At 41.0% G+C, this 21,742-nt stretch overlaps 1 protein-coding gene across 1 annotated transcript; it reads right to left on the reverse strand.

Annotated features, from left to right (window-relative positions):
* Positions 1-244: 244 nt before the first annotated feature.
* On the reverse strand, positions 245-6,964 carry wbp1la (WW domain binding protein 1-like a). Its single transcript, XM_041947754.1, has 4 exons — positions 6,791-6,964; positions 4,849-4,951; positions 3,911-4,072; positions 245-2,977 (listed from the first exon to the last, which is right to left on the reverse strand). Exons 1-4 carry the CDS (start codon positions 6,851-6,853, stop codon positions 2,490-2,492), a joined length of 816 nt encoding a protein of 271 aa, XP_041803688.1. The 5' UTR covers positions 6,854-6,964; the 3' UTR covers positions 245-2,489.
* Positions 6,965-21,742: the final 14,778 nt, after the last annotated feature.

The raw sequence follows: 21,742 nt of genomic DNA on the forward strand, positions 1-21,742 counted from the left end.
TCTGCCACATACATCCAGTAGACTTTAATCACAGATTAAAAGTAGCAAAATGGCTTCCAGCAATGTACATCATGCTATTTAAGTTCAATTCCCCACTTCTTAGTTTCACCTTGTCTAATTTTCTATAAAGTCAAACAAATGCCTTTGCTTTCTGTCTTGCTCAGTGCTGTAGTCACCAGATTTACTTTCTTACAGACTTGATCATCTAACTTTTAATTAACATACTGTATACAACATATGACAGAAAAATGTTTTATTCAGCAAATAATTCAGATCATTTACTGTATACAGAGTGTAGCACCAGGTGCTTAAGACCACTGTTCAGGTCTGCAGATGTGGAAAAGTGCTCAACTGACTCAATTGGAGAAAGAGCCCTTAGTGCACTGGTAGCTTCCCAACAGCTTGAATATATCCTCCACCTGCACCACTGTCATTCCCTTTGTATGCACACACTTACAAATAATCTTCAACACAAACATATGCTTACTTAAAAGTCAAGAGTTTGGTAACAGTTTGCACAGTTTTTAACCCAGAGCTGATGTGTGCAGAACCTTCTGGCAAACTACATTAAAACACATTGACTAAATGATGAATCTATGATTGTGTACACTGAAAGTTACTCAGTTACTCTATGGAAAAGAGACTCCATAGCTTTGATTACGTTTACCTAAATATTCTTTACTTAAAGGCTACATATTATGGCACTATGGCATCAGAAAACAACGCCTCATATAATATCAGTATGGCAAGGCATTAAAGACTCATACAAAGGCTAATGGAGCAGAAAGCTGAATATTTAGTAAAGAACTGATCCTGTGTGAGGAGAACTGGCGCTGTACACAAATGTGCTGGTGATGAATCAATCAAAAATCATTCTGCTGGTGCAGTTTTTGCAATGTTCTGCATGAACTCCAACTAGAAATGAGACATGTTAACTGTCTCTATACTTTACTTTTGAAAACTGTTGATTGGCTTGTAAGGCCACTCCTGTCCTGGTTGAGTCGGGGCTTGGGAGGAGACGCAGCCTGTCCATGGAAACATTAAACCACCAGCTCGTTTGGTTCACAGAAGCAATCTTTTCTAATTCTGCTAAATCAGACTTCACTAGCTGGTGCATTTTCCAAATTGTGCAAAAGTTAAAAAGATGATATACAGTATTTGTTGTAGCTCAAACACCTTTTTCAATTAGCTCTCAATGCTAAATAGACTGAAAATGTAATTCCAGTAAAGAAGAACATGCTATTGCTCTGCAACAGTGCTAAATCAAACTAATCTGCTTTATTGCACAGACTGGATGGTAGCTGCTGGAAGGCTTTGTGTTTGCACACTGGCTGCACTGCACAGGCACAGTAAGTCAAAATGAGAACCATTTGAGTTGATACCCAGTCCAGCATTATTCAGTAAATTTATACTTGCTCACTCATTTCTTTTCATAAGTCTCACTGACTGACTTTGCTAGCATCAATTTGAGAGGAACAAGCAGAACATTTTGCAAAACCTCCAAATGTGATGATTGTCCTTAAAAGCTACAAGATGCATCTTATAATAAATGAACACTGACTTTAAGTCTTCAGCAAGTCCCATGGTCCTACGAACCTGAATGCTATTATGATGTCAACACTTGTGTAAGTGCGAATAAACTAAATTAGTGAGTGGCAGAGCAACAGCCCCTTTAGTTACATGGAGAACTATAACTCAGAGAAGCGTTGAACAGAGTTAAAGAACTGGTAAAGCGAATGTGGAAAAAAGATATCATTGCTGCCTCCTGCCAGGAGAACATTTCAAAGCAGTTTGCAACTGTCCAAACTTCAACCTGAAAATGAGGAGTGGAGCTTGGCTATGAACATACTGTACCTACCGCTTCGAACCAGAATACATAATGTAGCTTGAAAAGTATAGTATGCAGGATTTTCCTGAAAACAACGGATAGAATCACTCTATCATCACTGATGCACTTGCAGTGTGTGGCGGTGTATGCATCTACACAGACCCGGCCCTCTGCCTCTATTATTATATTTCTGTGTTCAGGATATTCCTGGGGGTCAACCTTTGGGCACTGGGTGTATAGCCCCCAGAGTGAGGTTGGGACTCCATAAAAACATAGCAACCAGGTTACATCACTGTCTCTGTTTCATTTCTCTGATTTGCTGCTTTGTTCTTGCTGATGCCACTCCCTCCCTTCATTCGCTCTCTCACTCAACCGCCTCTGCTCTCACTTTCTTGCCAGTTGAGCTGGGAAGGAGGGCCCAACTTTGAATGGTGTGTTTACAAACAGCAACGCACAAATCCTGCATGGCATACCTTAACATTTTTGGAAATGATTAAAACATTTAGTGATACCTTTCATTTGTCTCCAGGCCTGTCACACACACTGTTAATCAAACGTACACATGCACAGATAGAATAAAACCCTGAGCACCAAAGGTAGACTATTGCATCAGTGACTGCTGCAGAGCTTTGTTTCAGGACTGCAGATATGACAGACTGGATTACCTAAGAGACTGGGGCTCTGTATCCACAGCTGTGTGTCCATCTGTGTTTTCATCAATGACTGCATCAATAATATGGCTGTGTTCAAAGGTCGGGGGACCACAGCAATCACATGGGTCCTCCATTTGCCCAGTCCCCTCTTCCTCTGTCTCTTCTTCTCTTTCTAAAAAGCCATGCTGATCCCACAGTTCCTGGCCATCACACACTTCAATTCCAGAATCCCCAGTGAAGCGCCGGTACCTGCCCGGCGTCAAGTCCTTGTTGGGGTTGTGAGCACTGTGAAGGTGGCTCTGCGTACCCTCTGGAGTAGCAGGGAGCGCTACATCAGCATCACTAGGGACAGAGATAGCCGAGTGGGGGCAAGGAGATTCCTCAGGTGGGTCTGTGGGAGGAGGTGCTGATTGAAGAGGGGTGTAGGGAGGAGGGGGCGTGGCTGGGCGGTCAACTACCTCTTCATAGGGCGGCAGCAGATAGGTGGGCAAGAATCCTGGAGAATAACACAATACAGACAAGTATGAAAGATGACCACTACATGACACACACTGTGTATCAGCTTGTCAGGTATTTCCATGTGCAATGACAGCATTTAAAAAGCTGAATGAGGACATAGAGCCAAGCATGAATCATTCAGTTTTTCTACTCAACAAAGCTACACAAATCAATCTTTTCTTTTTTTTTTTAAACACCAATACTGCATCAACCCACAGAGAAATATCACCAACTCAACAGTTTCTGCTGTGTTCCCTCTGCAGATATAAAGAGCTCATTCTAAGGAAACATGAAAATGGATCAGCATCAATCAGCTCAGTAAATGGCTTTTCAGTTTGAAAACTACTGACTCAGATCTTTACCATTTGGTTTACAGACATGTATGATGTGGAGCTGGTAATATGTCTGAGATACAGACTAACTATGTATGGGATGTGTAGTCAGCAGCATGTCAGACAGCTACTAGTCTTGCACAGCTGTGTCACCACTGAAGAAACATCTGGCTGCACCCATGATCATTCTGGAAAAGGGGGGGGACAAAACATTCCAGCTTGTTTGTATTTCTTTAAACCAATCACAATCGCCTCAGGTGGGGCAAAGCCCAGGATGTACCTACGGTGCCCTTGCAAAACAGTGCAGAGGGGAACCTGTTTTCGTGGAACATTTGCACATGGGAAGGCAATCCCAGGCATTCAAATGGCTAAATCACTGCAAAGGAAAAGGTAGCAGCTGCTAGGTTGTTTATGTTCATACTGTTAGTGATCAGGTTAGGGTATATTTTCATTTTTAGCATAGCTCGTTGTGTAGGTTGCGAGCTTGGAGGTTGTTGTGTCCCATAGGATGTTGAAAACAGTAAGAGCCAAACAGTGGAAGAGCCTGCAGGCTTATACCCAGTCTACAGCCGGTGAGTCAAGACAAGACATCTACTTACTGAGATAGAGAGGTAGTTGAGAGTTGTTGTGAGCCTCTCTGTAGGCGATGAGATTGATCTCGTTCTGGCGGCGCTGCTGCTGGAAGCGCTGCTTGGAGCGCCAGTGCTGACAAACACAGCAGCATGTCAGGATAATGATCAGAGCCCACACCAACCAGAACCCTGCAGGGAGCCCACAAAACACACTTAATACATATCTGGACAAATGATACAAAGACAAAGTCTGTCAAAATCTTAGATTTAGTGCTGACAAACCAATTTTTTTTGACAAATAACACAGACTCAAATGCATCACTTTTTAATGTTGGTGCGACACAAAAAACAACATAATCCCTTTATATGTATAAGATTAAGTACAAACTTTTTTTTTTCCTGTGCCAACTCTCATTCGGTGTCTCATGGTCAGTACTGAAAAAATAGTGAGATCTGACACCCTTTCTTAGCTACTATTAATGCTGCTTCACAGGTTCTTCTTCAATCTTTGGCTGCCGCCACTGGTTGGCATTGATGTTGTTTGCATCAAAAACTCCAAGACACTGAGTGCAGAGACTGCTCTGAAAGGCTGGGAGTTCTTAAAATTGCACATGGGTCCTTCTGTAATATGAGAGACAACCAGGCAGCCAAGCGGCAGCGCAAACGGTAAACAAATGCAGATTGTGAGTGACAGATAAATCACAGCTCCACTCACCAAACTGGTACAACTCCTGACCTTTATCAAACATCAGCTCCTCATTCTGCTTCCTCCCCTCTTTGTATTTCAGACTTTTACTTTAAAGTGTAAAAAATGCACATTGCATGAGCCAGTGCAGTGTGGAGTCATGGAAAAAAATGTATGTGCTTATAGTTTTGTTTATTCCTGTCATATGTTGTTTATTAAGTGCCACGAAGAGGGACCACTCAAACAATTAGAATGAATAAGGAAGAGATGGGTAACTCACACCACAGTTCATAATAGTAGCTGCAGCACTGTGTCTCTCCACAGCAGTGCCCCGACTCACAGATGTAGCTCTGGTTGTTTACTCCCTGGCATACCAACTTGGCCTGTAAATACATGGACAAACCACTCTGTTACACACACACTGGATTGAGGACATACAGCATTCTGACATAGATAAAACGAGAGCTGAGTGTTTTTTGTAATTCTAAATATTACCGTAGACTCATTAAGTGCTTACTTCGTAATGTGTTTTTGAGCACCATTTCAAGTAAAGTTTTGTCATAAACACACACAACAGCCAGCTGGGGGACCATGAGAACATACAGTATTCGCTTATTTTCAAATTCAGCAAATATCAACAATATTTCTCCAGAATGACTTACCCCACATTTAAATTTCAACAAAAACACAATAAATATATCATATAGTCCTGCCGTCCCCTAATTAAATGATGAACTGATTATCAAAACAGCTGTGGATTAATTTTCTGTGGATCATCTAATCAATAAGTTAACTAATTGTTTTAGCTCTAACCCAAACGTCTTTTTTTTTTTCTTTACAAATTGTTACTTCTCTTGCTGAAGAAAATGTATACTCATCAGCTCAGAAACTGTCTGGATCTAATTGAGGAGAGCCTCTGGAATCAGATATTATGTTGCCTTGCCCTACTTAACACTGACTCTGACCCCACTGCAAGGCCAGCACCCACTACTGGAGATGTCATATTGAACTACCATTTCTATCTGCAGCAGTAGTCATACTCTGCCAGACTAATTTAGCAGACTTCTGTCTTATTAATACGTAGCAAAGTTAACCAACCAGTATGAATAGATTCCAATGTGTGTCATTAATCATCACTGTCACTAGATTTGAAGAGAGTGGTTACAGACCTACTTTTACAAGCTGATCCATCGTCAACAATGCCATCATAAGCGATGAATGCATACATTTTCATGGACCTGAAGTTTCCTTTTTTCCATCGCGTTACCGGTTTTACAACATATAGTGTGACTCATCAGATTCTCTGAACTGGTTAGTAATCGTGTCAGCTTTACTGCCAATACATGAATATTTACCTGGTCACGTGCTGTAACTAATGAGTTACGTTACATAGATTTCATTCGGTGGGCTTTAGGGCATTCAATCGTTCGCAACTGGACCTCGTCAGTTTGTCTTAGAAGACGTTTCGCCTCTCATCCGAGCAGGCTTCATCAGTTCGTACGCAACCAGACTAGATAGGACGGCTCTAGTCCAATGCAATTGCATTGGAGGCGAAACGTCTTCTAAGACAAACTGACGAGGTCCAGTTGCGAACGATTGAATGCCCTAAAGCTTACAATGACCTGGATGAATGAGAATATTCACAGGCATTTCATTCGGTGCTGACCTTTGTGCATAAAAGGTGCCATGTAACGTTGACTACTTAAATCTACGGCTTCATAATATTTCAACAATCATTTTTCATACATACATACAACATACTAAACGCTATAACCTTAACCGGGATTGATAAACATAGTTGTGTATATGACAGTCCCAACTATCTGGTTCAGGAATTACGTTGGGATATCAACTAGTCTACGGTATCATTTGGTGTTAAACGAAACGTGCGCTATTGCTCGTCCCTGCTAACGTTAGTAGCCTGGTCCAACTTGCTATTTTAACCGCACAGCTAACTTTAATACCAGTGTTTTCATGTAGCGTGACTGTTGAGGCAAGGCAACAAAAACTGGCCTAACGCTACCAGGAAGACAGCTTTAACAAAATCAACCGACAAGCTTGTAGCCAGCAACCAAAGGATGAAAATCATTATTTGGCCAGTCCAAAATCGGACAAATACATTTTAGGTAACCTAACATGCTAGCTAAGTTCATGTAGTTAGCCAACTAGCTGCCAAACTGTTAAAGAACGTCGGATAAGTTAGCTGTTCACGTTAACATTACCTCTGCGATTGTGGCCGCCGTGCCTGAATTTTCTTGTCCAACGTTGACCTTTAGTGCCCCCATTGTTAAAAATATTAGAGACTAGTATATCTTTACCACTGAACTGTTAACAATCGCATTGTTACCAAAACTTCGACCTCTTTGGCTAACCAAAACAACCCAACTCCAGTCCAGCTAAACTTCAACAATTGTTACCTCAGATCTCCCTTCCCCTCTGCCATTGGTCCATTCAGGAATGTAGTCATTTCTCAGACAGCGATTGGTTCTTTCTGCTGTCACTCTAAAAGGGTGCAGCTTTAACGTGTGCATCATCTGTCACCAGGCAGGTAGGGTCAATTTTACCTCAGCGTTCACAGGTGACAGGTAATAATTTCAAAACAATACCTGGGGGCGATTTAACATGAAACATTGTCATTACCAATATAATTATGAACAACAACAACAATAATAGTTATTAATCAGTGATGCAGTTAATCAGGCAATGGTAGGCTTTCGAAATGGTTGAATTAAAGATGTGCACGTATTTTAGAACTAAACCTACTGTATTATATATGATTGGCTCAACCAGATTACTAAATGCAAAAAATGTCTTATTTTTACGTGCCTCCTGTGGTATCTACAAGAAGTTATATTTGTCCAGATTTTGTCTCCAAGATTTCTGTGACATTGCGATACAATGGAGGTGAGTAAAATTATTTTTTTTGCTGCTCACATTGTTGGCTGGCTCATGTACTGTACGCTGCCTATGTGTCATTGGTCTCATATATGCCATTTTGGGGTTAGAGTCAGCACCATGAAGTGCTTCAAAGTGTTTTGAAGCACTTCACTTCACTTTGTTTGCTTTGTTTGTTTGTTTTCCACACATCAGTGCCAGAGGAGAGGGACACATTGCTGAACACTACGGTGATGTGTGTAATAATAAAATTCCAACCCAGAGGGGAGCTTCAGGGTGTGACAGTCCTCACTAGTGTGGTGGATCCTGTCAGTTGTCTACTAGGTCTCTAAGTACACCAGGTAATTTTGTACAATCTTTGCACATGTTTTAGCTGCTCACATGAGCCTCTGATCACAATACAGCCATGACCTTTGTTTTTTTTAAAAAAGTTCTTCTGACTCAAGTCCCCCAGAATGGACCCTTTTTTGGTACTTCAAGACTGTCTCCATTCAAGCTTTTCACCCAAATCTTATTCAAACAAACATGACAAAGAAACTTATTTTATATGTCATAGGCTCTAACCTGTCTAGGGCTGGCAATGGGGCAAAAATGATCTGTGGGCCCCCTCATAAACTACCACATTTCTCTCACTCACACACACATATGCAGTTCGTGTGTAACAAGACCTGTCAATCCCCCCTGTTTTTCCTGGGATTCTTCCATAAATCTCCTGTATTTTTAAACCTTTTTTTTTTTTTTTAAAGAGAGAGAGAGAGAGAGGGATGAAGTACCTGCCAAAAAGTCTAAAAGTTTGTGTAAGTATCTAACCAAATGGAAGGAGGCTTACCCATACTTAAAGAGTAACATCGCTCAAAGTCAGGCTTTTTGTAAAATATGCCACATAGATTTCGCCGTATCACTCCAGGGTGGGGTATAGCGGCCCCTTGATTAATCATGAAGTTCTTTAGGAATATGTACTGTGTAAGCACATGATAAATTGAAAGTGTTAAGAGGCCAAGTTTGTGAACCCACATCCTAACAGAGTCAAATAAGAGATTTAAGGTCATTTATTGCCGGACAATGGAAGTGGGATATGAACTGGGGCTGAGCTGAGAGACCAAGCCATGGATAACAGGGCCCAGCAGGGAGTCAGAGGCAAGGGAACAGGGCAGACAAGATGAAGGGACAGTGGACAGAATCCAGAGTAAGGCAGATGGAACTGTTGGGAGGCAAGAAATAGGGTTAGTTGCAGGTACAGGCAATGAGCAAATGTAAACTAGAAAAAGGCCGGTAACACATTCTGGCTGAACATAAAATACAATCTGGAAGTGACAGAGCCGAGTCTTTGTAGGTGGCTTGATGCTGGGATGCAGCTGCTCTGGCCTCAACACACTTGTCTCCACTCAGATCACACAGACACACAGGCAGAGATGGAGAAAGAGAGACAGACAGAAGCACAGTAAAGGGGAAAACATAAAGAAACAACTGGGACACGGCCATAGCTGTGACAGAAAGGCTTTAAACCTAACTACAACTCAGGGCCCCTCTCCAAGATAGGACCTCAGATTACATAATAATGCAGGGGTCAACTTCAGGCCATATCATTTCAGTTTATATCATGCTTTTCTTTTACACAGAACGTCTAATTCTTAAACTTTGTCTTACTTTGTGAATGTTGTTCTCTAATGAAGCTGATGGAGGCCACAAGTTCTAGTGCTCTGGTCTTAGAATATAGTTTTTCATACCGCACCTCTTTGGTGTACATCCTGCACAAACTGGGCAGTTTAAGTGAGAGTGAGAGAGAATTTCTTTTGCAGTGATATGAAATTAGTCTTAGTCAGAAAAAAAGTTCCAGTCTCTTCCTCTTTCCTTCCATCTTTCTTGATTCTCTTTTCCTCAGGGCTGGCCCTTTGAACCTTTCAGCCCAGTTTGAGCGAACAAAAGCAAACAAATCACATTGTCCTTTCAGGAATTTTGGCTTGTTCGCTGCCTTTCATGACCTCTTCTTTAGGCACCTCTTTGCCTCTCCTCATTCAGGGTTCCCAAGAAGTCAGTGGTTCCTTACATCCCAGTTTGACAAGTCAGGAGGATACACGCTAATCCCCTTAATCTGGCCTTTCTCCCGCGCACAGCCACAGGGAGTGAGGGACCACAGAGAGTAATCCTGTCTGAGAAACAATAGGATTAAGGGCCCAACCCATGAGTGACAATCAGGTATCCACTGACTGATCTGCAAAGCAGGAGCCCTGGCCACTGTGTGTGTTTCAATGTGACTTTATTTTTGTTTGGCGGGCCTGAGAGGGATGGGGGTGAAGTAGTGGAGGGACGGGTGGGTTGTGATGGGAGGAAGGACATTTCTTTGAGGGGGCTGCTGGAGGTCTGACAGGTCTGTGGTCCCCTAAGCACCAGGGACCCAGGAATGAGTGACAGGTGAGGAGTGAGCACTGGGATGGTTTAGTATAATAGGCTGGGCTTGGGGGTTGGCACAGACACAGCTGATTTCAATTCATATTTTTATTTTATTTTTATATTTTAGGGGAACTAAGTGTGTATCCTGGATGGGACAGAATGTACAGGGACAGACAGCCTTGCCTGGATACTCTGTAAATAGTAGTTTGCATAGATACAAATATTTTCCTTCTTATATTTCCCTATAAAGGAAAAGTTTTGTATTGCACAGGCATGGTACAAGCAGAACATCACAATACACATTTGATTTTTATACTCATTAGCACAGCTTTATAAACACCTGACAAGCTTCGTAATTTACCTTAAACAGCTGACCGCTGTATGCAAACAGAAGGAAATGCATTTGTTGGAGATTATTTTCAGCAGTGGGCTAACACTGATTTGGTGCTGATCTGAAAATGTACGAATGCAAGACATTATATTTAGAAAAAATGCATTTCACATTTGAACATGCTTTCAAAGGGGGACAAACATTTTGTAGTTAAGTGAAAAATGTACATATTCAGGCACGCTATCTTTATGGATAATTCAAGTGAAAGAAACTCACGTGCTACAAGCATGTGTAAAGTGTTCAGTCATTTTGAATAGGAAATATAACTACACAAGCACACAAAAATATTTCAGATGTGAAAATGTAAATTTAATATGTGTTTTCTCCCAACAAAAAATTATACTACACGGAGATTCAGTTGTCCAGCAGCAAATAATATGATACCGCAAAGGAAAAATAACCTGGAACTGGAGAATGGATTCACATCTATCCCTCTCGACAGCTAATCCTTTACTGCACTGTTTCTCAATCCTGGTCCTGGAGTACCACTGCCCTGCATGTTTTAGATGTATCCCTGCTCCAGCACACCTGATTCAAATGAATGGCTCATTATCAGGCCTCAGCAGAGCCCAGTAACGAGCTGAGCATTTGAATCAGGTGTGTTGGAGCACGGAAACATCTAAACATGCAGGGCAGTGGTACTCCAGGACCAGGATTACTGCTCTACTGCTATGATCAAGATGTGAACTTCACATTAGAAACACCAGGTGGCCCCGTTGGTACAAACATGTCTTCAGCAGGACTCTCACAGTCAGAGAGCCCTCTGTAGCCAAGCTCCTCAGGTCAGAGAAAAGACAGACTGCTCAATGCACCAACACTCTGAACACAATTATCTGTCCAGAAACCACACAAACCTCAAGCGGAGAGGTGCTTCTGATATCCAATCCTCTGTCTGTGCTGCCACTGCAGCTTGGAGCCAGGCCTCAGAGCTGAAGGAAGTAAGCCTCACATCCAGTGAAAAGAGAAGCTGTCCGCACCATTCAGCTCCAGTGAACTTGGCCAAAGAAAACAGCGATCGATTCTTCACATCTCCTCATGTTACGGTGACGGTCTTGTTAAGTGCTGGGGGTAAATTACAGGTTAGCTATTGTGTGAAACGGAATGAGTCACAGGATGGTGGATTTCCATGTGTGACAGGTGCCTGCAGTGGTTACTCTGTTTGTTTAGGCTAGCCGGAGCAGCCTTCTGAGCTGATATTGTGGAAATTCCCACTGAGGGCTCATCCCTGCAGGTGAGGGTTAACCAAGTGGTGACCAAAGAAGTACTGAGGGACTCTCAGGGGTCCTTGACAGCAACCCTCCTGAAGGCTTTTTAACATTTTTTGCTGGACAGAAGAGCAGAGAGAGAAAACTGAGTGAATTCTTGTTAAAGGAGTAGTTCAATATTTTGGGAAATATGCTTATTCACTTTCTTATCAAGAGTGAGATGGGAAGATGGATATCAGCCTCATATCTGTGAGTACAGAGTACAAGTAAGGGGCTGGGAAACTTTAAGGGCAGGCTAGGAATCAGGCTAGTTGCTGGCAGGCTGGGATGCAGAGGTTAGCAGACTGGAGGCTAGCTGTCTGGGGTGAAGGCTGGAGGCTAGCATTACCAAAAACTAGTTTGGGCATTCTGCAGTCTGTTTTTTTTCTTTAAGTATGTATGATGAAATGATATGATGAAATGATAGATAATAGAGACAGAAATGTGGAGTTGCTGGTTCTTGTCATTTATTTATTTTTCCACATGATTAAAAAAAAAATATATTTGTACGTTTTCAGTTTCATAAACACACAAGAACACAACCCAACAACAAGGGAACCTTTCCGCCCTTTCAGCCATATCCACAAAACAGGGGCTTTAGTTAGTTTTCGATAAATAAAATAGAAAAGGTTGCCACATTTTGTCAAATTCTGCAGAGTTGTAGGAAATATTATGCTGGATTCTCTCCATGTGCAACAAGGCTGTGAGTTCAGCTAGCCTTGTTTTAAAAGAAGGGACATCTTCATTGTTCCAAAGGGATAATATGTTCCTTTTTGCAACAACCATGCCATATTGTATTGTCTTTCGTTGTAAGAGGGGTAGAGATACTAGATACTGGGTTCTGCACAAAATAGCAGTGTATGGGTCTGGTGGGATGTCACAGTTGTATACATCAGAAAAGCATTTAAAAATGTCTGACCAGAATTTGTTTAGCTTTGGGCAAAACCAAAAGAGGTGGCCTAAGGTGCCCTCTGCAGATTTACATTTCGGGCAAGTTGGTGAGACAGAAGGGTAAAATGAGTGTAGTTTGGTGCAGGAATATTGTAGCCTGTGGAGTACTTCAAACTGAATAAGTTGGTGTCTAGAGTTTATAAGACAAGTGTGAATAGTTTTGAGACTAGATTCCCAACTGTCATTGCTGATTAAAATGCCAAGTTCACTTTCCCAGGCTTCCTTTAAGACCGGATTATATGCTACGAAAAAGTTCACAAATCGGGAGGCAAGTCTCTTTCAGTCAGGGGCCTGATTCATAAGTTTATGCAGTTCATTGGGGGCTTGACAAAATTTGATATATTAGTGCGGTTATAAGCTCTTATCTGGAGGTAACGGAAAAAATGTGAAGGTGGGAGTGTGTACTTTTCCTTCAGCTGTGTGAAGGTAGCAAAAGTATTGTTGATGTAAAGATCTCCTAAAGTGATGATGCCTTTGCTTTTCCAGATCTTATAAGTTCCATCTGTAAGTGAAGGTGGGAAGGCGTGATTGTGGCAGACTGGAGTACAAACAGAAGTTTCAGGCAACTTAAATATTTTCCTTATTTGATACCAAATTCTTACAGAATTTTTAACCATGAAGTTATTATCTGCAACAGCCTTCAGGGGTTTGGTTAGAGAAAAGAGGAGGGTAGGGAGAGAGCTTGTGGGGAGATCCTGTTCAATTGCAAGCCATGAAGGGGTGGAATGGAAGTCTTGCCAGGGTATGCATCTTGCCAGTACACTCCACATGAATTTTTAAAATAATTTTATATTATAGGGACAGAGAGGATGTTACCAGAGACTTTGATGTTATACTCATGTTATGTTGTTGGCGCAATGTTATGAGGAAGCTGCTAATAAAGTTACAGACGAGTACACAGTGGATTTACATTTATTATTATACTTACAATATAAACAATCTACCTATCCCCCCCCCCCCCCCCCCCCCCCGGGCCACGTTAAAATTGTCAAGCGTTGACCGGTCTGTGGTGATAAAAAGGTTGGGGACAACTGATCTAGATGAACTGCAGGAATTCTCAGATTTTGTCTTGATAGTTGAATTCTTGACACTTGTTTGAAATCTGCCATTACATACAACCCTACTGACGGAGTGTGAAGCCATCTGTGGTTTTTCACCTGGCAGGTCGCTCAACAACATCCTGACTTGCCCGTGTTGTCTAGGGTTGTCAGTTGGAGCCCCAGGTGATGCAGAGTGAACATCTGAAACCTACTCAGGCCTTGTACTGTGTGAAATACAGACACATGACTTCAAGCTCCAGACAGTTCTGCCGATGGACCCTTCTGTAAGATGTTAATCAACACTGGTGCCTTCATGTACCTCCAGATTCAAACTCAAATCCACACTGGATGCCAGAGTACCCTGCAGACTTGGCTCTAAATTGGATGTCCAAACATTATTTTTTTGCAGGAAAACAGTCCCTGAAGACAGACAGCCTGGAGAGGCTGATAAAGTACAGCAATCCAGAAACTCTCAACACCGCAAAGATGGCCACTCAGGCCAGAGAGACCGCCAAGAGGAAGAAGAAGCGAGACCTTCAAGTAGACTACGAGGAGCTGCAGGTGGCTCACATACTCAGCGAGGACAAGTTCACAGCTAAGCTCCAGGTGGAGAAGGAGAGGAACAAGCTTCTCCAAGAAGAACTGGAGAGAATCAGGGTTTCACACCAAGAGGTCAGCCCAAGCTGTGACACTGACATCAGTCTCCAGAGTTTGATGTACACGTAACCAAAATGGGGGTCTCAACAGGGCAACACCAGAATATATGATAGTGATTCGCCTCTGTGCTTCCACAACATCTCCAACATTCTATCTGATTGGAACATGTTCTCTTTTGATATGGAGTACAGAAATAGCAAATGACATTTTTCCATGCATATTCTCTCCAGAGCGGAGAATTTGTTGTTTTCCATTGTTGTTTAAAAATTTCCGTCCAGTTCTCCTGAGAAATTTTGGTGTTGCCTTCGGTTTCCCATCTTACATTAGATGTATTTTCTTTGTTAAGAGATTGAAGACTTGTGTATAGTTTTGAAATTATCTTCTTATTAGGTTCATCTTTGTAAGCTTTTACAAATACCTGTAGAATATCATTTTCAGGTTCATCATTTTTTTAGCATTTTTTTCCGATATAGTCTCTTATTTGTATATACCTGAATAGTTCCTGGTTTTGTAAACCAAAATTGTCCTTGAGATCTTGGAAACTTCTAACTGTACCTTTACTTATTAGTGAATAGTATGTTGTGAGCCCTAAGGAGGTCCATTCCTTGAATCTATGGTCATGTTGATTAGGTGTAAATTGTTGGTCATAAGCAAACCGTTTCAAGACTTCAAGCGTCTTTTTTAAATTAAACTGTTTTGATACATCACTCAAAAGCTTTAATGAATTAGTGATCCATGGATTATCTTGATCAGTAAGCTGTTTATGTAGTGATGGGTCCCCAATCAACACACTGACTGGAAAACCTTTCCCCATTGTTTGTTCAATATTTTTCCATCCGGCCTTGTAACTAGGTGTACACCAGCAAATCAAAGGCCTAAGTTGGGCTGCCTTGTAATAATCTTTTAGAATAGGAAGAGCTAGTCCTCCTTTTTCTTTTGAAAGCTGGAGAATCTTGTAGCGTATCCTGGGTTTCTTCCCAGCCCATATGTACCTAGAAATTAATCTGTCCCATTCTTGAAATTGTTTTTCTGGTGCTTGTAAAGGCAGTGACTGAAAAAGGTATAAAACCCTTGGCAGGATGTTCATCTTGATGGATTCGACACGTGAGCTGAGGCTTAGATATGGTATCAGGCTCCATCTATGAATATCTTCCTTGATTTCCTTAGTAAGAGGTTTATAATTGATTTCAGATAATCTCGACAGATCTTTAGGAATATTAATTCCTAAATATTTTATAGATTTTTCATCCCAGTTTAGCTGATATTCCTGACGGAGATCAGCAGGAGTATTATAATCAAAACTAATGATCTGTGTTTTTTAAACATTTAATTTATAACCTGAGAAATAACCATATTCATTTAAACATGTCATTAATGCTGGCAAGGATCGTGCAAATAACGCCAGTTTCTGGTCATCTACCATTTTTATCCCCTCAACTGCTTCATTTTGTCTTATTCCTTGAGCTAAAGGCTCTATAAAAATAGCAAAGAGAAGAGGACTCAGTGAACATCCTTGTCTCGTTGATCGTTCAAGTATGAATGATTCTGAGAGTTCTCCATTAATCTTCAGCCGTGCTGATGGGTTTTTGTATAATGTTTCTATTGTTTGTATTATTGTCTCATTAAAGCCAAATTTTTCCATTACCTTGAATAGGAAGGTCCATCTTACAGAATCAAAAGCTTTTTCTGCGTCCAAGCTCACTATCATAGCCTGGAGATTGTTTTGGCTAATATGTCTAATAATCTGTCATGTACGTCTTATATTGTCTTGGGTTTGTCTACCTTGAATGAACCCTGTTTGATCCAAATGTATGATCTGAGGTAGAATCTTGTCTAATCTTTTAGCAAGGATAGAAGTGAACATCTTGTAATCTAGGTTTAGCACACTAATTGGCCTGGAATTAGTGCATTCTGATTTATCCTTTCCTGGTTTTGGAATAACTGATATTGTTGCTTCCCTCCAGGAAGTTGGAGTCTCTTTTGTCTGCAAAACCCAATTAAATGTTTTCACTAAAATAGGCGTCAATATATCTCTTTGAGTTTTGTACCATTGTACTGTGTATCCATCAGGACCTGGGGATTTATTTGTTTTCAGTCTTGCTATGGAGTTTTTGACTTCATCTGTTGTAATCGCTGACGTTAATGTATTATCTTGAGTTTCAGAAAGAGCTGGTTTTCAGAAAATCTTCCATTTTTGTGTCATTATCTACCTGTGGTTGGGCGTATAATTTTTCATAAACATTTTTAAAACAAATTTTAATATTATCAATGTCATGATAAGTTTGTTTAGTCACTGGGTCTATTATGGAGTAAACAGTATTATCTGTTTGTTGTTTTTGCATTTTAAAGGCAAGGAGTCGAGCATGTTTACTGCCTCCTTTATAGAATTTTGTTTGGTGTACATTAATTTTTTCTGGATTTCCTATCTCATCTATTTCATTTTTTTAAATTTTCTTCTCTATTTTTATATTCTAGTTTAATGAATTTTTATGTCGTTGTTCTAATATTTCTAGTTCGCTATGAAGTTTATCCAGTTTTTTCTTCCTGCGTTTCTTAAGCAAGGATGTCATAGCAATTAATTTGCCTCTCATTACTACTTTGCGTCCCAAAGCACAATCGGTGACACCTCTCCGTTATCATTAAATTTTAGATATTCCTTTATTTCGTTTGTTAATTGTTCTGCCGTGTCTTTATTTAGGATACTGGAGTTCAGTTTCCAGAGTGTTTCTTTATGTCTAGTTCCTGTGTTTACTGACAAATTAACTGGGCAGTGATCTGATACATCCATACATCCTATTTGACATTTTTCCACCCACTGTTCATCCTTCTTGAACATCAGGAAATAGTCGATTCTTGAGTATGTCGAATGTGGGGAGGAGAGGTAAGTATAATCCTTAGTTAACAAGTTATTATCTCTCTATACATCAATTATATCTAACTCTGCCACTAAAGTGCGTGTTTTTTTAGCAGCATTATTGGGTTTGTGGATTCTTGTACCAGAGGAGTCCATGTTTGGGTTTAAAGTTAAATTAAAGTCACCTCCACAAATTGTTATTATTCCATCATTATTTTGTCAAATATTTGTTGACAGAGTTCCCACCCTGACCCTGGTGGTGCATATACATTATACAGAGTTATTAAAACACCATCGATCTTGCCCATTTATCAAAATAAAAGTACCTTCCTTGTTTGTTATTTGTGTTGGATGTTCACAAACAAAAATGAACTCTGAATGAACCTGAAATCAAAATGGCCACACCTCTGTTGTGTTTTGATCGATTCGAGGAAGAGAACACATGCTTAAAACCTTTCCTTTTAAGTTTATTATGTTCTATTTCTGTGAGATGTGTCTCTTGTAGAAAAGCTATATCTATTTTTTCTCTCTGTAATTTAGTTAAAATTTTGGTCCTCTTAGCCGTTTAGGAATCCCGTTAACATTCAGAGTAACTATTTTCACCATTTGTCCGATGAAGTAAAGTAACTTAAAACCTCCCCATGTACTGTACTTCCTTCAGTTATTATTGCAAATGTATATAGGTCTTAGAACAGAAACAAAAGGGACAATGTCCCAACAGAAATACGAACAAGAACAGTCTCTTCCATGAGTAGGGAAAACATTATTCCCTTTGAGTCCCTGTTGATGGGTGGGGGGATATTCCTTCCCCCAAGGGAAGCCCTTATGTTAATCAAAACTGAAAATGTATCTTTCTGCACGATGTCCTTGAGTGTCTTTCACCCAGTCACCTCCCTCACCTCTACTACTAGTTCTTTTAGATTCAGTCCTGCATGGTCACTCACCTGTCTCATCAGCGCTGTGTTTCTCTCCTGAACTCCTGCAGTTTCTCTCTCGCTCGTGATGCCGTCTGGTTTCCGTCATCTCTGGAAGCTACGCGTTACCATGGGAACGCTTTCTGGATACATTCCTCCATGTTCATGACCGATGTGACCCTTGGAGTCTCCACTTCTCTTTCGTGTGCCCTCAGGGCGAGTGCCGCCTCCTGGGCACCCTCGTAGGTCCGAGTCCCACTGCTCCAGTGGATGCTGATTCTTGCGAGAGGGGTCTGGAAACGTATTCCTTTTTTCCTTTAAAGCCTTCTTGATTTCTTTATAGGCGCTGCGCTTTATCACTACTTCATTCGAGTAGTCGTGATAAAAAAAATTCTGTTTTTCACCCACACACACCTTCTTTTTCCATGCTGACTTTAGCACCATCTCTTTGATTTCGAATCGTAAAAAGTTCACGATAACAGACAGGTGGTGAGTTTGGGTCAGGTTTTGCAACTAGTGCTCTGTGTGCTCTCTGGATCTCTAATTTGACTCCGTCTGGCAGGGCGAGTTCGGTGGCGAGCAGATTGTTGACAAAATCCATCATTGAGGTGCCTTCTGTATTTTCTGGTACCCCATAGAGCCGTATGTTGTTTCTCCTGGATCTATTCTCCAAGTCGGTCAGTTTTTCTTGCATCTTACTATGTTGATTAAGAAGCAACAGGAGGGCGTCTTTCACCACCGGACCGCTGGCTTCAATGTCTGAAATACGTGTCTCAGCTGCGCTTATAGCCTCGCCTTGGGCTTGTAGTGTAGTAGCAATTTCGGTTAGCTTCTGGCTAACATCCTCTTTGAACGTAGTTAACTCTTCTCTTACGTCTCTTCTGAGGTCGGCCTGAAAATCTTTAAGAGTATTTTGCATCTCATGTTTGAATTCCCATAGGTTTTTGGTAACAGACGTTAATTTTTGCAGTATGTTACCAGCTTGAGTTTTCTCAGTTAGCTTCGTCGTGTTGCCATTTTCTTCTTGTTGGCTCAAAGTTCCCACTGGTGGAAGCCCTCCACACTACTGTGGACAGGGCACAAAGAGAGCACTCTGGATAGCCCCCCAGCTGCTCCCAGAAGCAGGATCAGCCCCCTGGAGGCTGCCGAGTGCACTGCACTGATAACTTCATGAATTTCTCTCTGTCTCCCTTTCTCTGACCATTTTTAAACACAGAAGAGAGAGACAGTTGAGATCTGATGGTTATTGATTGTTTATTGAAACTTAAAAGAAGGGAAAAATGAGTTGAAATACATGCTAATTTCTAACAGGTAACAAAGAGGTGCCCAGATGGTTTTTTCTGGTTTTTGGGCTGGATGCGATGGGATGGTAAGACTGAATTGTCATATTGGTGGTTTGCTTACCTTTTGGTCATTTAATGATTTTTACCTTTGCCTGGCTCACCTCCCAATTCTCACTCTCAAAATAAATTTAGATGAGCAAATATAATAAGCATTCCCCCTTTCCCTCATTTATGAAATTGGAAAAATCTTGATTTGAACATTTGATTTCATTTCATTCAGACGCTCACACAACAGAATGCCACTGATTCCAATCCTTGATTGGATTCAGGTGGATCCACAGGGAATGTTTGACATCTGATCACAAAATATGGTCCAAGCAGCCCAGTGAGTGGACGAAGGACTACAAGAAAATGACCTTTGTTTTGTTGAGGATTAATGTAATGTGTGAGCAGGTTTATGAAAAGCAATGTGATCAAATCTCTTCTGACATGAATAAACCCACGACTAGCCCATGACTCATTAGTCATTAGTAAAGTTTCATGACCTGGTCTGTAGTCCACACATCTTTATTTTTTCTATTCATAGGCACAATAACCTACTTGTGAGTGTACAAATGCTTATAGTTCATAGGCAGTGTTAAGGACAGAAATCAATTGGTCCACTACCTGCAGCAGTGTTCCAAGGACCAAATGTAATTATGGAAAGTCACGAGGAACTCAAAAATACTGAAAACATGCCTGGAAACTGCTAATCATCTAATTTCACAATATGTCATTTGTCTGGCAGCAGTAGTCTTGATCTCATTTATTTCTTATGTGACTGCAGAAATGACACTTTTCACCTACAGCATCATACATAGCAGTAGGCAAAGCATTTTTGTTCATATTGGACATATTAGAGTTCATGTCTCATCACAGACCTGCAGTTAACACTTGCTTTTTTATTAACCGTAACATTTTACCTAACCTTAATTATAACTTAGCCGGCATACATTTAAAGTTGCATTCAATGTGATGGAATAGTTGTAATGTTTGTTCATACCTGATCAAGGTCATTAAGACCAAAATGTCATAAATTAAAACACCTGTAGTCAGTTTTATTAATTTGTGCTTGTAAAAAATGGGGTATAAAAATATGTGTTTCATAATTGTATTTTAGGATTATTGGTGGCTCACAATTAACATGAAATCAAATGTTAAATAATGTTATCAACAATGTTCCAAGACTAAATAAAATAATGAACACAGTTCTTGGAAAAAAGAAAAACTAAAGAGAGGCAGAGCAGTTGCAGCAACATCTATCTTTAAAACAAAGACTTGCTTGAAGTGTTTGGATGAACACTGTGGCATTTTTCAAAGGGCCGATGCTCGACAGCAGCTTTGTGTTTCATGATGAAGCACCTTGTGAAATGGATGATGTCACCTAAGACATGGGTATCAGGGATGAGAGGGCAAAGCAGGAGCCTTTTTTCTTCTGCTGGGGTTTAAACTCCCAAACCCTGAGTGACAGAGGAGGAAAGACATGTACAGACAAGAAAAAACATTGCTCATTACCAGACCCATTTATCTACTGGCTGATACTGGACCCAAACATCTATCATCAGCCAGTCACTGTCATACACTTCCAACTGCAGTTTAACTGAACATACTTACTGAAAGTGATATATTTGGTTTCCTATAGAAAACAATTTGATGATGATGAAGTGTCTCTACATATAAAAGAATGAAAAACCTTGAATGTGTGGTCAGCATGTGTGTGTGACAGCAGGAGTCATTCCCGATGATTTTGTGAAAGAATAGCTGTGTGTTTGGATGAGCAGCTACATTCAACTTGTCAGGAGACCCTGGGAAGTAGTATATATATATATATATATATATATATATATATATATATATATATATATATATATATATATATATATAGTTCGGGGAGGCCATAGAGGAGGATTACCGGTCGGCCTCAAAGAGATTCTGGCAAACCGTCCGGCACCTCAGAAGGGGGAAACAGTACCCTGCCAATATTGTTTACAGTGGAGGTGGGGAGCTGTCGACTTCGGCTGGGGATAATGTCGGGCAGTGGAAAGAATACTTTGAGGATCTCCTCAATCCCTTTGCCACTCCTTTCGTAGATGAAGCAGGGGCTGGGGACCCTGAGGTTGGCTCATCCATCACTCAGGCTGAAGTCAGCGAGGTAGTTCGGAAGCTCCCTGGTGGCAAGGCGCCTGGGGTGGATGAGATCCGCCCTGAGTAACTCAAGTCTCTGGATGTTGTAGGGCTGTCTTGGCTGACACGCCTCTGTAACATCACGTGGCAGTTGGGGACAGTGCCCCAGGACTAGCAGACCCGGTTGGTGGTCCCTCTATTTAAGAAGGGGGACCAGAGGGTGTGCCCCAACTACAGGGGGATCACACTCCTCAGCCTCCCTGGTAAAGTCTATTCCAGGGTACTGGAGAGGAGATTTCGGCGTGCCAGAAGTTCTGAAAATCAAGTTTCCAGCTCAGAAACACTCAAATGTGGATGTTTTAGAAGGATAATATGGTTTTATGTTTATGGG

This window comes from Chelmon rostratus, chromosome 11 (assembly GCF_017976325.1).
Source record: "Chelmon rostratus isolate fCheRos1 chromosome 11, fCheRos1.pri, whole genome shotgun sequence".
Lineage (NCBI taxonomy): Eukaryota > Metazoa > Chordata > Actinopteri > Chaetodontiformes > Chaetodontidae > Chelmon > Chelmon rostratus.